The sequence below is a fragment of the Pseudochaenichthys georgianus genome, chromosome 6 (genome assembly GCF_902827115.2).
Source record: "Pseudochaenichthys georgianus chromosome 6, fPseGeo1.2, whole genome shotgun sequence".
In the NCBI taxonomy this organism is placed as follows: Eukaryota; Metazoa; Chordata; class Actinopteri; order Perciformes; family Channichthyidae; genus Pseudochaenichthys; species Pseudochaenichthys georgianus.
In genome coordinates, this window is record NC_047508.1 from 1,120,025 (window position 1) to 1,133,517 (window position 13,493).

The 13,493-nt window shown below is 40.4% G+C and overlaps 1 protein-coding gene across 1 annotated transcript in view; it reads right to left on the minus strand.

Annotated features, from left to right (window-relative positions):
* The window catches only part of slco4a1 (solute carrier organic anion transporter family, member 4A1), a 178,188-nt gene that overhangs the window by 17,266 nt on the left and 147,429 nt on the right, over positions 1-13,493 (minus strand). The window contains exons 3-5 of the mRNA XM_034085582.1: positions 8,292-8,382; positions 6,778-6,899; positions 6,214-6,325 (exon numbers count right to left, since the gene is read on the minus strand). Of these exons, the coding sequence (XP_033941473.1) occupies positions 6,214-6,325; positions 6,778-6,899; positions 8,292-8,382 (325 nt within the window). The remainder of the gene's footprint in view (positions 1-6,213; positions 6,326-6,777; positions 6,900-8,291; positions 8,383-13,493) is intronic.

Here is a 13,493-nt window from a genome sequence, read left to right on the forward strand (position 1 = left end):
AGACCTTTGGAAAAACTGGAAGAAATGGCCCCGAAACTGAATACTTGACGTGGATCATAAATATATTCAACAATTAAACAACATCTTCAATTTCTCTTCACACAATACGTCTCCTTGCAGTATCAACACTAATTCGGCTGACTTTTACATTTATCTAATTCACAGATATATACACCATAACGGTGCACAGCTGATATAAAAGGACTGTAGTTTTTAAAGATATTACTGATTTTCTTTGAATGTAAGAATGTAAATACTGAGTCTGAAATAGTATAGCAATATGCTGTAAAATGATGTGAAAGCATGAATAAAACGTGTCCTACACTAATAATACAAAGTTATTATGGCTGTGTGTACCTTGTGTGCACCGCCTAGTGGTTAAAGCACGTTATTGAATTATTGTTTTTATCTGTTAATATAACACATAAAAACAATAATGTACTCTTAATATTTTTTTCATCAAATATTATTTGAATATTTGAATACAAATATGAAGAGTACATACTTTCATAGGGGGAAAGTAGAAGGTCTGTGATAGAAATATAGAATATAAAAAATCAAGAAGATACTAAGTGATCTCTACAATAAAACAGTTTAGTGCAGGATGTACAAATATATTAATAGGAGGAGGTGCAAAACAGAAAAACTAATTAACCTTTATTTAAACATTAAATAACAGATTAAGGTCTTCTTTTAAATAATAAAAAAACTTTGGGGGTATCTATCTACAGATAAATATTAAGCCTGAAAAAGTACTTGACGTCTAATATATTGCTTTCCTGCAATGTTAACTATGTTGAAGCACTTATTTTAACTGATATTATACATATGAATTATACTCTTATGTATGTAGATAGAATAAGAAATGTGCAGAATATGACAGTTTAATGGTGGAGGTACACACATATTGATAGATGTCTTGTAATGCACTGTTGAGGAACCTGTGACCCAAGTTTTTCATTCATTGCATAACTACACCGTAGTTGTGTATATGATATGTCAATAACCCTTTAAAATCTTGAAAGGGATGTGCAAAATAGCCATAATATACAGTCTTTAATTAACTATTAGTAGAGAATAACGAGTAATGAATATACTTTATTACTCGTTTCCATTCATGTCAATTGCAGATACATGTTTAGTCTTCTCAAGCACCAACTATCAAATATCTCTCCTGATTGTTGGCACTTGACAATCACCTTACCTGAATTTTACTCAGGTCACGTGTAACTAAAGTCTGATTTAAGGGTTGTTTATATTTCACATCATTAATCAGAATCTGCAAAGTAACTCAAATAAATGCAGTGGAGTAAAAATACCAGGTTAACCTCTGAATTGTCGTGGAGTAGAATTACAAAGTAGCAATGAGCTGTCATGTGGGTATATATTAATGCTGCGCATTATGGACACAAGCGATTTTCACCCATTTATTAATTATATGTTTTACATTTGATAACACCAATGTGTTTAATACTGGCAACTTCTAATTGTGGGAAAAACGAAAACGTTCAGTAGAGACGTCCCATAGAACATTTTGCGAAACACAATAGCCAGCATGTGTAGTTCTGGGGGGGCGTTCGATTCCAGTTTTGGATAGTCTGGCGTGGTTTCGTTCCATTTCACACAGCTGTTTGACGCTCTGCGTAACCTTATGGGACTGTAGTCCTAAACGATAGCTGGGGATTATGGGTAGTGTAGTGTCTTCGGTCATCCTAAACTCAGAAATGTTGACAATCGCAATGATGCTCGAAATGTCCCTTATAGGCCTACGTCTGTTTCCGGTTATTTTTATTTTGAAATTCAGTTCCTGACGGACACCAAAAAAGCCAGAGATTATGGAATTAAACCAATAAATAAAAGCAAGGATAATTGTGTGTTATTGGTGAGTAAATAACAGTGTGTTATTTTGAAAAGAATAACGAATTAGAAGGAAACAAATATTTAAAAATACAGATTTCCGTATTATGAGGCTCTGAGCCCCATTTATTTTCCTCACAGACGGCAACAACAGTCCAAAATTATACGATTTAAAATAAAAGCAATAATTGTGGCTTGATATTGAGTAAGAACATGTTTTTATGAACCACACAGCTTCCGGTCTTCCACGACCCGACCGGAGAAAAAGACGTGCTGCAGGCAGTAGAAATGCATTGCTTTTAAAATCGTGCTGTGCAACATGAAAAAAAGGGGCAAATCGTGTTGGTGAACACGAATCAATAGATTAAAAATCGTGTTGGTGAACACGAAATGCCGTGAGACTGGGTTGGGACATTTGGCTTCATAGACAAAGTATTCATCAACAAGATGTTTCCTCCTCACCCGTTTCTAATTTAAATTGTGACTGACCTGTTCAAACCATAGACTGTATATATGAATGGACGTAGGGTCCGTGACGTCACCCATAGGATTCTGCAGAGTTGCCGTGAAGCCCTTAGTAGGCGGAGTCGCCTACTAACGGCTCGACAGTGACGTCAGAGTCTAACTCCCGCCTTCTCCCGCCTGCTCCAAATACGGGCAAAGAGGTGGTGCTGAGGCGGGACAGGGCGGGACCTGCTGCCACCGAGCGTGACGTTCCAGACCTAGCTCTGGCTAAGCAGCTAAGCTAACATGCTCTCAGTATTAAGCTAACAACCTATGCTAACAACACAGTCTATGCTAACAACCCAGCTTGCGGTCACCGCTCCTCGTTCCCGGCATATTCTGAAGGTAAGATACCCTGTAACTTTACAAAACTTGTCCTTTTGATTTAAATGTTCTTGAACCTACACTATACAATTGTTTTTTAAAGGAATGGTATGCTCATGACACTCATTTTTTAAAAATTATCATCCGATAAAACAGACTCTCTGCCAGTCTCTCTTTTTTTTTTTTAATCCGATGACATTATCAGTGATTTTAAACTGATTATATACCGAAATAACATCAACACTGTGGGCGCCGCCATTTCCCGGACGTGACGTAATCCATGCGTTTGGTTTTCGAAGACACGTTGATCTCCATGTTATTTACTGTAGTTTCTCTCTTCAAATATGCCTCACTGTATCGCGAAATATTGCCATAATTCGGATAGGAACAATCCACGGAATGCTCGGTTCCATCTGTTGCCAAAAGGTAAGCGTAAGAAGTACATTCGGAGGCAGTGGCTAGCAAAATGTGGCCGGCCCGAACCGAGAGATTTACAGGCTCATGTATGCAGCGAACATTTCACATTTCCGGACGACTACACTGAGAGTATGATCAAACATAACATGGGATTTAAAGAACAACCATTACTCAATGGAGATGCAGTACCATCGGTCTTTCTGGTGTCATCACCGACCAGGACACCAGTTCGGCCAGTTGAGAAATCGCCCTCTGCAAGTGTGAAGCGACGGAGGAGCAGAAGTAGTGCTCGGAGTAAGAATAAGGTATGTTATAGCGCATTTCCATTGCAGCGGCTAGCCCCGTTTTAACGTCCTTTAGCGTCCAGGCCAGGACAGTTTTTGGTGGCCTTTCCATATAGCGTAGTACCGGCTAGTGTGTATTTCCCCCCAGTTTTTCCGGCCCCATAAAATCGTGATTCTATGGCCAGGGACAACGAAGCTGAGTATGCTAAACTAGAGAGGGAATCGCTAGCAAGGGTGGTACTACATGCATACATATAGTATCTTATATCATCTTCCCATTATACACACATGCATTTCCAAACATTTGGACTACCTATGTTGCAAATGTATTATCTTTTCAATTTACACACGGCATCTATTGCACGTCTGTCCGTCCTGGGAGAGGGATCCCTCCTCTGTTGCTCTCCCTGAGGTTTCTCCCATGTTCCCTTTAAACTGTGGGTTTTCTTCGGAAGTTTTTCCTTGTACGATGTGAGGGTCTAAGGACAGTGGGTGTTGTATTGTCATACTGATATGTATGGATGAATTCCCCCATCCAATCTCTTCACATTGGTCAAAACTTGTTCCTCTGCTGACGAGTCCGAACTGAAATACTCCACCATATTTCCGTGTGTGTTCAAAGTGAACGCATGGATGACGTCACGACCATCACGTGACTACTGAAAATGGCAAACATGGCGGCGGCCAGGCGGAATATACAGGTCTTGATAAAAAAGAGCTATAAAATCATTATTTACCGGGGAATATCGCTGATTTCTTCAGGGTATGGTTTAAACATAACGTTTCACTAAATACTGAAGTTTTGATTAATTATCTAATGAGTGGACCATTCCTTTAAGTGCTTCACCGTTTTTCAAATATAAATGTCATTTGTAACTAAACTTTGTAAACTAGCAGAGATATGGCCAGTGTTGCGTGAATTACATTTAATTAATGAAATATGACTGTAGAAAAAGAAAGGTGCTTTTATATTGATTAAACCATTTTTATTTCTTTCAGCATTAAGAAAAAACAAGATGGCAACCTCCTCCACGCCAAACTGCACAACCTGTAAGTTGATGGTCCTGGCTTACTTTACATGACTTCAGATGGTTGACATTACACACAAACATACTATACATATATGTATATATACATGTGTGCACAATTGTAGATAAACAGCACACGGTATATAAATATATATATATATATATATATATATATATTAAGGACCGATACATAGCAGAACAATTGTGGCGATCTTCAGCTTAATAAGCCTTGTTCAACATCATTTCTTTAGCAAATACTATAGAAGGCTGCAGGCGAACCAATTCCGCGTTTCGCTGCATTCCTTGATCTCCAGTTATAACGCCGGGCTCCGCCGCTGGCCGAAGCTAACGGAGCCGCAAAGGACTAGCTACGGCTCCAGTTAGCTTCGGCTCCGGTTAGCTTCGGCGGCGGACTCCGGTGGGATAATTGGGTCCCCTTTTAACATTTGCTCCCATTTAGCATTATGGGCGTCATAGCCATAGACTATACAAGTCTTACCCAAGGCTGAATCATAAACTAAACTGTATATATATATATATATATATATATATATATATATACACACACATGTATACAGGGTTACGTCCTTAGCTGGCTAATAAGCTACATAACAATCTAAGCTAACAAGCACACAAACATCTGCTAACGGGGTTAACATGTATAATATTATCATTTTACTCACCGAAAAAGGCTGAGAGTAGACTTCTTGGAAGTTCTGTTAGTACATTCAAGCGCACAGCACGACATTTTAATTGTCTGGTATTTGTAACAATATTCCCACAATCACCACGAACACGGCTAAAGGGTCAAGTACAGTACTATGACTAACTAACGTTGTAGCCTCTATGGTTGTAGCCTAGCAGAGTGGACAAGTTGCTGTTAGCTGACAGTGAGGCATGTACGTGTCCATCAACGTGACCACGCCCTAATTTATGCAAAAACTTTAAGACCTAATATAAATAAAAGGGTCGTGTTAGAAAACAATTCACTCACAGATCCATAATCATGAAGGTGGAATCTAACTATATCGATAAAAATGTATGGAGCCAGGGATAGAAACATGTTTTTTTATGCTGTCAAATTGGGCATTTTAACATGGGGGTCTATGGAAATTGCTCCTTTCTGCAGCCATCGCCTATCGGCCAATATATGAACTGCAGTGTGTGGCGTCCCGGCTCTTCCCCAGAGTTTGCTGCTTGGTTCAAACGCGCCAAAAACACTTCCACAAGGAGAAACGAGCTGCAGCTTCAAAAGCGATGCAAATAACAAATGTGCCAAAACTCATGCAAATGAAGCAAAATCTTCACCAACTTTAGAACACGTGTAGCATTTAGAGAACATACACCAACATGAGGAAACATGCAAGGTTTTACCGAAAGCGTTGCGTAAACGAAACGCCGCAAATACAGAACGCTGCAAGAAGCTGAAAACCCAACGGAAACTAGGGGACACTAAAAAGTGACGCACACAGCTGGGACCGGAGCGCTTGTTGATTATTACATTGGCCAACAATCACTATCATTGTCACAGTTGCATCCTTTCTGAAGCTGCAGTGCGTGTTCACCCCTGTCAGCCACCGTACAATTAAATATCCTCCTCCTTTCTTAATATCTAGGTTCTTTCTCTGAATATTTTCCATGTAATACTTTTGTGATGTATTGCACAAAAACAGCTCTTCATGTGAATGCTCTCGGTCATTATTACAACCCATACGTGCCCACACACATTATGGTGATGTCATGTCTGTCTACAGTATAAACCACTCTAATGTCCTCTTCTTATTCAGTAAATGCCTAACCTTGGCATGTCTTTGACTGATTTTCCAAACTGAGGGTCTGCGGCTGTGGTGTGGCTGCCATCCTTCAGCTGGTGGGCTTCAGAAACCCGCATGGCCACGTACTCCTGAGAGCCTGCAGGGAGAGGAAGAGAAAATAAGACTGAGTGACAAATGACATTCCCATACAAAAGAGAGAGAGTGAGTGTGTGTGTGTGTGTGTGTGTGTGTGTGTGTGTGTGTGTGTGTGTGTGTGTGTGTGTGTGTGTGTGTGTGTGTGTGTGTGTGTGTGTGTGTGTGTGTGTGTGTGTGTGTGTGTGTGTGTGTGTGTGTGTGTGTGTGTGTGTGTGTGTGTGTGTGTGTGTGTGTGTGTGTGTGTGTGTGTGTGTGTGTGTGTGTGTGTGTGTGTGTGTGTGTGTGTGTGTGTGTGTGTGTGTGTGTGTGTGTGTGTGTGTGTGTGTGTGTGTGTGTGTGTGTGTGTGTGTGTGTGTGTGTGTGTGTGTGTGTGTGTGTGTGTGTGTGTGTGTGTGTGTGTGTGTGTGTGTGTGTGTGTGTGTGTGTGTGTGTGTGTGTGTGTGTGTGTGGTACCAGGAAGCTGTCGTGGGTAGCCCAGGATGGGGAATGCTACCAGCAGAGCTGCTGCTCCTCCTGCCAGGAATCCAATCCACCAGGCCCCCACCCACAGAGGGTTATCTGGAGTCATCTCTGTCCTGTCAGAAAGAAAAAAAAACACACACACATTATTACATCGAATGCTGTGAAATGTATATTCTATTCTTCACATTTCTAGTCTGTTAATAGTGTAGTTTGTTCTATTCCAGCCTGTTCTGTGTGAGATTTTTGTATTGCAAAAACTTTGTTTGAAAACCAACTGCATACTTTCTCTGGTTAACACTTTACACTACACTGGCATAATACCCCACAATGCAATCTGGTAGTGATGACAACTGTCATGACTTTTTCTGTTCGGTACTGCTTTTAGTTCTGCTGTCTTATAGCTTTATCTGTATGTTGGTGTTTTCTTTTGATACTATGTTGACAGTTTGAAATAAAGATTTAAATGTTTTTAATTAAAATAACATTATTGAAAATAACGTTATTACACGGCCTAAAAAACATTATAATTCCTCCATCAGAAAACACCATGGAATACATTTTCATATTTTTGAACAGCACAGAACTGTATAGAAAAGAAAAAGAGAACAGGAAAACAGCACAAGAGAAGGAAGAAGTTAAAAGGGAGAGAACTAGAGGACAGAGAAATCAACAAAAGAAGACCGAAAAGAAGGAAACACTTAAAGGAACAGAAGACGAAGACAGACAGGAAGTAAACACTAAAAGGAATGGCAGAAGAAGACAGACAGGAAGTAAACACTAAAAGGAACGGCAGAAGAAGACAGACAGGAAGTAAACACTAAAGGGAACAGCAGAAGAAGACAGACAGGACATAAACACCAAAGGGAACAGCAGAAGAAGACAGACAGGAAATAAACACTAAAGGGAACAGCAGAAGAAGACAGACAGGAAGTAAACACCAAAGGGAACAGCAGAAGACAGACATACAGGAAATAAACACTAAAGGGAACAGTAGAATACAGACAGACAGGAAGTAAACACTAAAAGGAACGGCAGAAGAAGACAGACAGGAAGTAAACACTAAAAGGAACGGCAGAAGAAGCTAGACAGGAAGTAAACACTAAAGGGAACGGCAGAAGACAGACAGACAGGAAGTAAACACTAAAGGGAACAGCAGAAGACAGACAGACAAGGGTTTAGCTTAGGAAAGTTCCTAACGGAGTGAAATGACCTGGAAGTACCTCAGTAGCAGCCATGATAAGAGCTGTTCAAATTCTCTAGATGATAGGAAAGGAGCTTCAATCCTTCCTTTATAACCTTTATAATTGGGATAATATGCAGCAAGCCAGTCATTATAGCCCGAGGAACTAATCACCATCGCTGCCTACTATCCCTTATTTAATGTACTCTAGTTACTCTGTAGTTTGATCTCTTCATGCATTTTCCACTTTAGACTGTTCTATTCTAATATGCATATGTTTGTTCATTCTAATGAGTTCTAATCCTATCATCCAAAGCAGACTCACTTCAGGTGGATCTCAGTGTACATGTTGAGGAAGTATCCCCCCAACAGGTAGCCCGCTGCTGGGCCCACAATGGCTGCCGTGTAGAAGATCCCTAGAGAGAAAGAGAGAGAGTCAGAATACTGACTGTCTACTTCCTGTTTCCTACAGGTCAAAAGAGCCCCATTGTTCTTTGCTGAGTTTCTGAGTTTGTTCTCAAAGTGAGTGTTTTATGAGAAAGAAGGAACTTGATGTGAGAATGTGATTAGGTGAGAGGATTTCCTCGATGGGTTACACTGTGCTCTGATTCTGTTTGAAATGCACAAAGTAATATTTTGGAAGAGTGGATGTTGAATGGTGAATATTACAAAACTCAAGAGCCTGAAACCCTCAAAATGAAAGTGCCAACACTACAACTCTGTAAAAGGTAACACAACAAGGAGCATCATAGACGATGACTAGGATGTGACATTTGCAGCAGATTTACTGACTCTATCTCTGTGTTTAGCAAAAAGGCACTTCACATCTAAAATACAATCTTTATCTGTTTTCAATTCTCAGTAATAGATGTAATAAAAGTGCTCCGATTGACTTCTGGATCGGTACTGTGCCGTTAGAGAGAAACAAGTGTTACTATAGAAGGAAAGTGTTGAAAATATTCATCTAATTTACAACATAAAATGCTTTGATTCAAATTGGACGCCATGAAAACAGGAGGAAGAAAGTGTGATGAAACCCGTTTTGATGTGTTGGTATTTCTATAATCATGCTCAAACTTAGATACCATTAATGCCACAACAGACTGAAACTGCTACAGAACATGCTTCTATTACAAAAAGATACAGTTGGGAATTTTTACAAGACCTGCAATATGCATGTGTGCTTATTATTCTATGAAATCATAGCGCTTTAAAAAAACTAAAATAAACATCCGGTAACAGAAAAGTCAGCTTCACAAGTCTTATGGCGCATTTCCACTACAGCGCGGAGCTCGCTTTAAGCGTGCCGAGCCGTGCGGGGCCCGTTTTTGGTTGCGTTTCCCCTTGGCCTAGTACCGGCTAGTGGGTACTATTTCCAAATGTTCTGGCCCCATAAAATTGAGGTTCTTTCCGCAGGGCTGTGGGAAGTAGGGAATCTGAGGGTGCTGCAGCACACCTTGGTGGAGGACAGGGGATCTGCACTTCCACAAGATTAAATACAAATATAATCCAAAAAAAATGAATTTTCAGCCTTGATGTAACAACATTCATAATTAAGTAAAGATAACACCCTTTTCACCCCGGTTACATTTTCCATTTGCCCCGTACGATGGGCGCTGTAAGTGATGAAAGTGGGGGATGTTGGCTGATCAGGCGCCCGCAGCTCACAGCCAGCGTGAGAGAAAGAGAGAGATAGATAGATAGATAGATAGAGAGAGGGGGTGCACCGGTACTGGCGGGGAATATTGTTAGCTTCTGCTGCTCTAACGTATATAAGAAGCTGTTTCTACAATGTTGTGGAGGGAGAGCTCTCCTGTCAGACTGAGAGGCTCAGTTACCTCATTCACACCAACGGTGTTTCGGGGCCGGTTCGGAGCTGGAGCTTGAAAAGCACTGGGTTTTCCTCTTCACACCGCAGTGGAGCAGCCTCTTAGCTCTGGAATCCGGTTCGTTTCAAGCACCAAAAAATTGTCCGGCCAGAGCAAAAGCACCACATACGTCACGCTTACGTCGAGGCGGGGGCAGGGGCAGGGGCGGGATCAATTCCTGAACAACAACAACAAGCCCGCGTTTTATCCAGTTTGTACACAACGATGAAGAAACTTAACAAGCAGCAGTGGTCCACTGAAGAGACCAGCTACCTGCTGGGAATCTGGTCTTCCGAAAGAGGTACAGATGAAGCTGGAGCACAATCGGCCATTGTTGTTGTTGTCGGTGTCAGCTGTGAGGGGTTTCCGCGCGGTTTGGCTTTATGAAGCAAGCACGCAAACGGTTACGTCGTCATGACGCAAACGATGACGCAATGATGCAGCAGCAGTCAGACTCTAGGCAGTGTGAAAAGAGCCGGAGCTAAACCGAAGAACCGGTTCTGAACCTGGAAAGCTCTAGCACGGAGCTTGAACCGGAGTTGCGTTGGTGTGAATGAGGTAAGTGAGATAAAGGACTCTGAGTGTTTAGATAGTTCACTTTAGTCTAAGTTGTCTCAGTGGGTCTCAAACGTTTTGATCACAATTTATGTAAACAAATATTTCCAAGGCACTCCTTAATTATTAGATAAATAAAAACAGGTTTGAAATCATTCCAATGTATACTATAGGACAGTAAACCAAAAATATTGTTTATAACTGGAGAGATTTAAAAATATGCATAAATAAATGTTAACTGATAAAATAAGATATAAATGAACCACAAAAATAAAACAAGTTAGCGTACATGTATTTGTTATTGGCTATGGTAGGTTATCGGTTATGTTCATACTTATTTGATTATTAAAATGCAAACCGATCTTTTTCATATGGGTGTTTTAGAGTTGTATCCCCTAGATCAGTCTCTAGTAATTGGACGCTCAAAGTGCACCAGATTGAAGCATTTTACTTTAAAATGTTAAAACAAATCTTCCCGGGGGGACCACCCACGGACCCCCCTAGAGGATGTGAAGTCCACCACGCAATTACAACATGTTCATGTAATACTAAATACATTTGAAGCCTTTTTATATAAGCTGTCCACCATATCAATACGTTTCTCTGTTTGTAGTGTAGTGGTCTTTTGTAGAGGTTTTTCATTGCCATGCAATGTAATTGCCAGCTAAAATCTTGCCTTGGGCAGCAAATTGGTCAAAACCGGCCCTGGTGTCATCCCCACAGCACCCCCCATTTGAAACATGTTCCCACGGCTATGCTTTCCGGGCCAACAAACAGGCTGAGTCGGGCTGAGTATGCTAAACTAGAGAGAGAATCGCTGGCAAGGGGGCTACAACAAGATGAACATATTTGACCGTGATTTAATTGTAATACACGTTTCAAAACCGGTTACTGATGAGTAAAAACCATGAATTAATGCTTTGACAAGTCTGCAGACAGACGGCAGGCGAAAAACCTTTTAAAATGCGTGTTGTCTAAATGGAGTTCGGCTAAGCTAAAGCAGTATATGCTCCGACCGTCCACACTATACAGACATAAATAAACCAGCGACTGTATTCGCCATGACACAGACAGTCTGTGGTTTGTACTTGTTTAACTTTTGTCTAGTTTCTGAACAGATATAAGGAGCTGTGAGCTCTGAGTGCTAAAGGCTGATGTGGTTTTTCTGGGGTTCTCATTGAAGATGACGTCACGGCTCCGCCTACACTGCGTTCCTATAGATCGAGATGGGTCTGGCTGCAGACCGCAGCAAGGAGGCGGATCCTATAGGGGCGTTTCCTATAGGGGCGTTTCCTATAGGGGCGATAACTTTTTTTATCCAATGGCAACTTAAGGGATTCCAGCTGCTTTTATAAATCCTCGCAGAAGAAGTCATTCCTTCTAGTGATGGGAATTCCGGCTCTTCTTGCTGAGCCGGATCATTTGGCTCACCAAGAAGAGCCGGCTCTTTCGGCTCCCAAAGGGCTCTTCAGTTTACCACATATTATACCTTTTAATTAAATCAAATGTAGCCCTGTTTTGACTAATGATTTATATGTGTACACATATATCACTTAAATTATTCAAGACATCCTTTGTACTAAAGTATTCAAAAGTAAAAATTACATGTTTAATATAAATGATTTGCTGTGGCCAATTGTTTTCATTGCATTTACAGACCCGTGTAACTCTCTGATACCACCCAATGAATGCATTGACTTGCTTGTAGAACCACGCTACACAAAACAGATGGCAACACCTATACAAAGTATTTTAAAAAAGGGGCTACTGTATCAACCTATATAAAGTATATAAATATAGTTGTTCTCCCTGCAGTAGAGGGGAGCGTGCTTTGAGATCCGCTGCTAGGCTGCAGCGGGGAGAAGAGGGGGACAAAAAGAGATCTCCGTTCTCCGTGTTTTATTCTTATAGAAGTAAGAAGAGAAGTAATGGGGCAGAAACCCTCCTTTTTACGCAGCGGTCCAGACATAGACATCATAGCTACAGCGACACATATTCAGTTGCCAGTTACTTTTGGCATTAGGGCAGGGATATCTTTCAAGGTTTGACATAATGAATCGTGCTACTTTTAAAGCAAGCAACGATGTTTTCAAATCTGTAATCAAAAAGCTCCTCAAAAACACTATAGAAGCAGTTCCTGCCGTTGTTACGTTAGTTCAAACAGTAACAACGGACTACTTTTCTTAGAGGATGCATGTCAATTTAAATCAATACATAAAACTATTTTTTAAATCAATAAAATATTTTTCTAAATCCATAAAAGCATTTCAATTATTATTGGGAGTCATGTCGTTACTTTGTTGAGAATGTGGCCATGTGTAATAAGCGGGATAATGTCCACATTGCACATTGCATAATGTGCCTTCATGCCGATCTAGATCCCTCCGCAAAAACAAAACAAAAAACGGCTCGTTCGCGGGCGAGAGCCGGTGTTATGCCGTAGGTTGAAGCCTTGCCGTGGATTGAAGCCCTGTTCGCGGGGACGCGCAAAGGTGACGTCATCGCCTGTTTTGAGCGTTCGCCGTTTTCTAAGCTTTTTTCACCCTTTTCAAAGCTTTTATCTCTCTTTTGAATTATATATCAGATTAAACAGCAAACGGCTGAATAAATAATGTGCATACAATTGCGAGGAGGCTCGTTTTAAGGACACGTTTTTCAGATCTGTCACAATCTTCGTATTGGAATAAATTTACGTTTTTGAGTGTATAGTCCCACTCTGTTATATTCCTCCTTCCTACAGATCAGACAATGACAGGATAATATGTGATTTGTCAATAGTCCTATTTCTTAAAACCTTCTCTGTTGTTTAAGTGTCTGATAACCACGAATAGTAAGCAATGATATAACAGTAATGATATCACATGATCATGTCAGACACTGTTATTTTCAATCAAGCCTAAAAGATAATGTGTTCAAACTGGCTTCACTCACTTGAATTGCTCCTTTGAATATCATTTTTATATATTACTACTCAACACATGTTTGTATTGTAATGCAACTATTTTTTTTAATTGTATTTTAAAGTGACATTGAATGCTTTGAAAGGTGCCCTAAAATCAAGTGTATTATTGATCTTATATCTGTGCCTCTATTACATTACATAT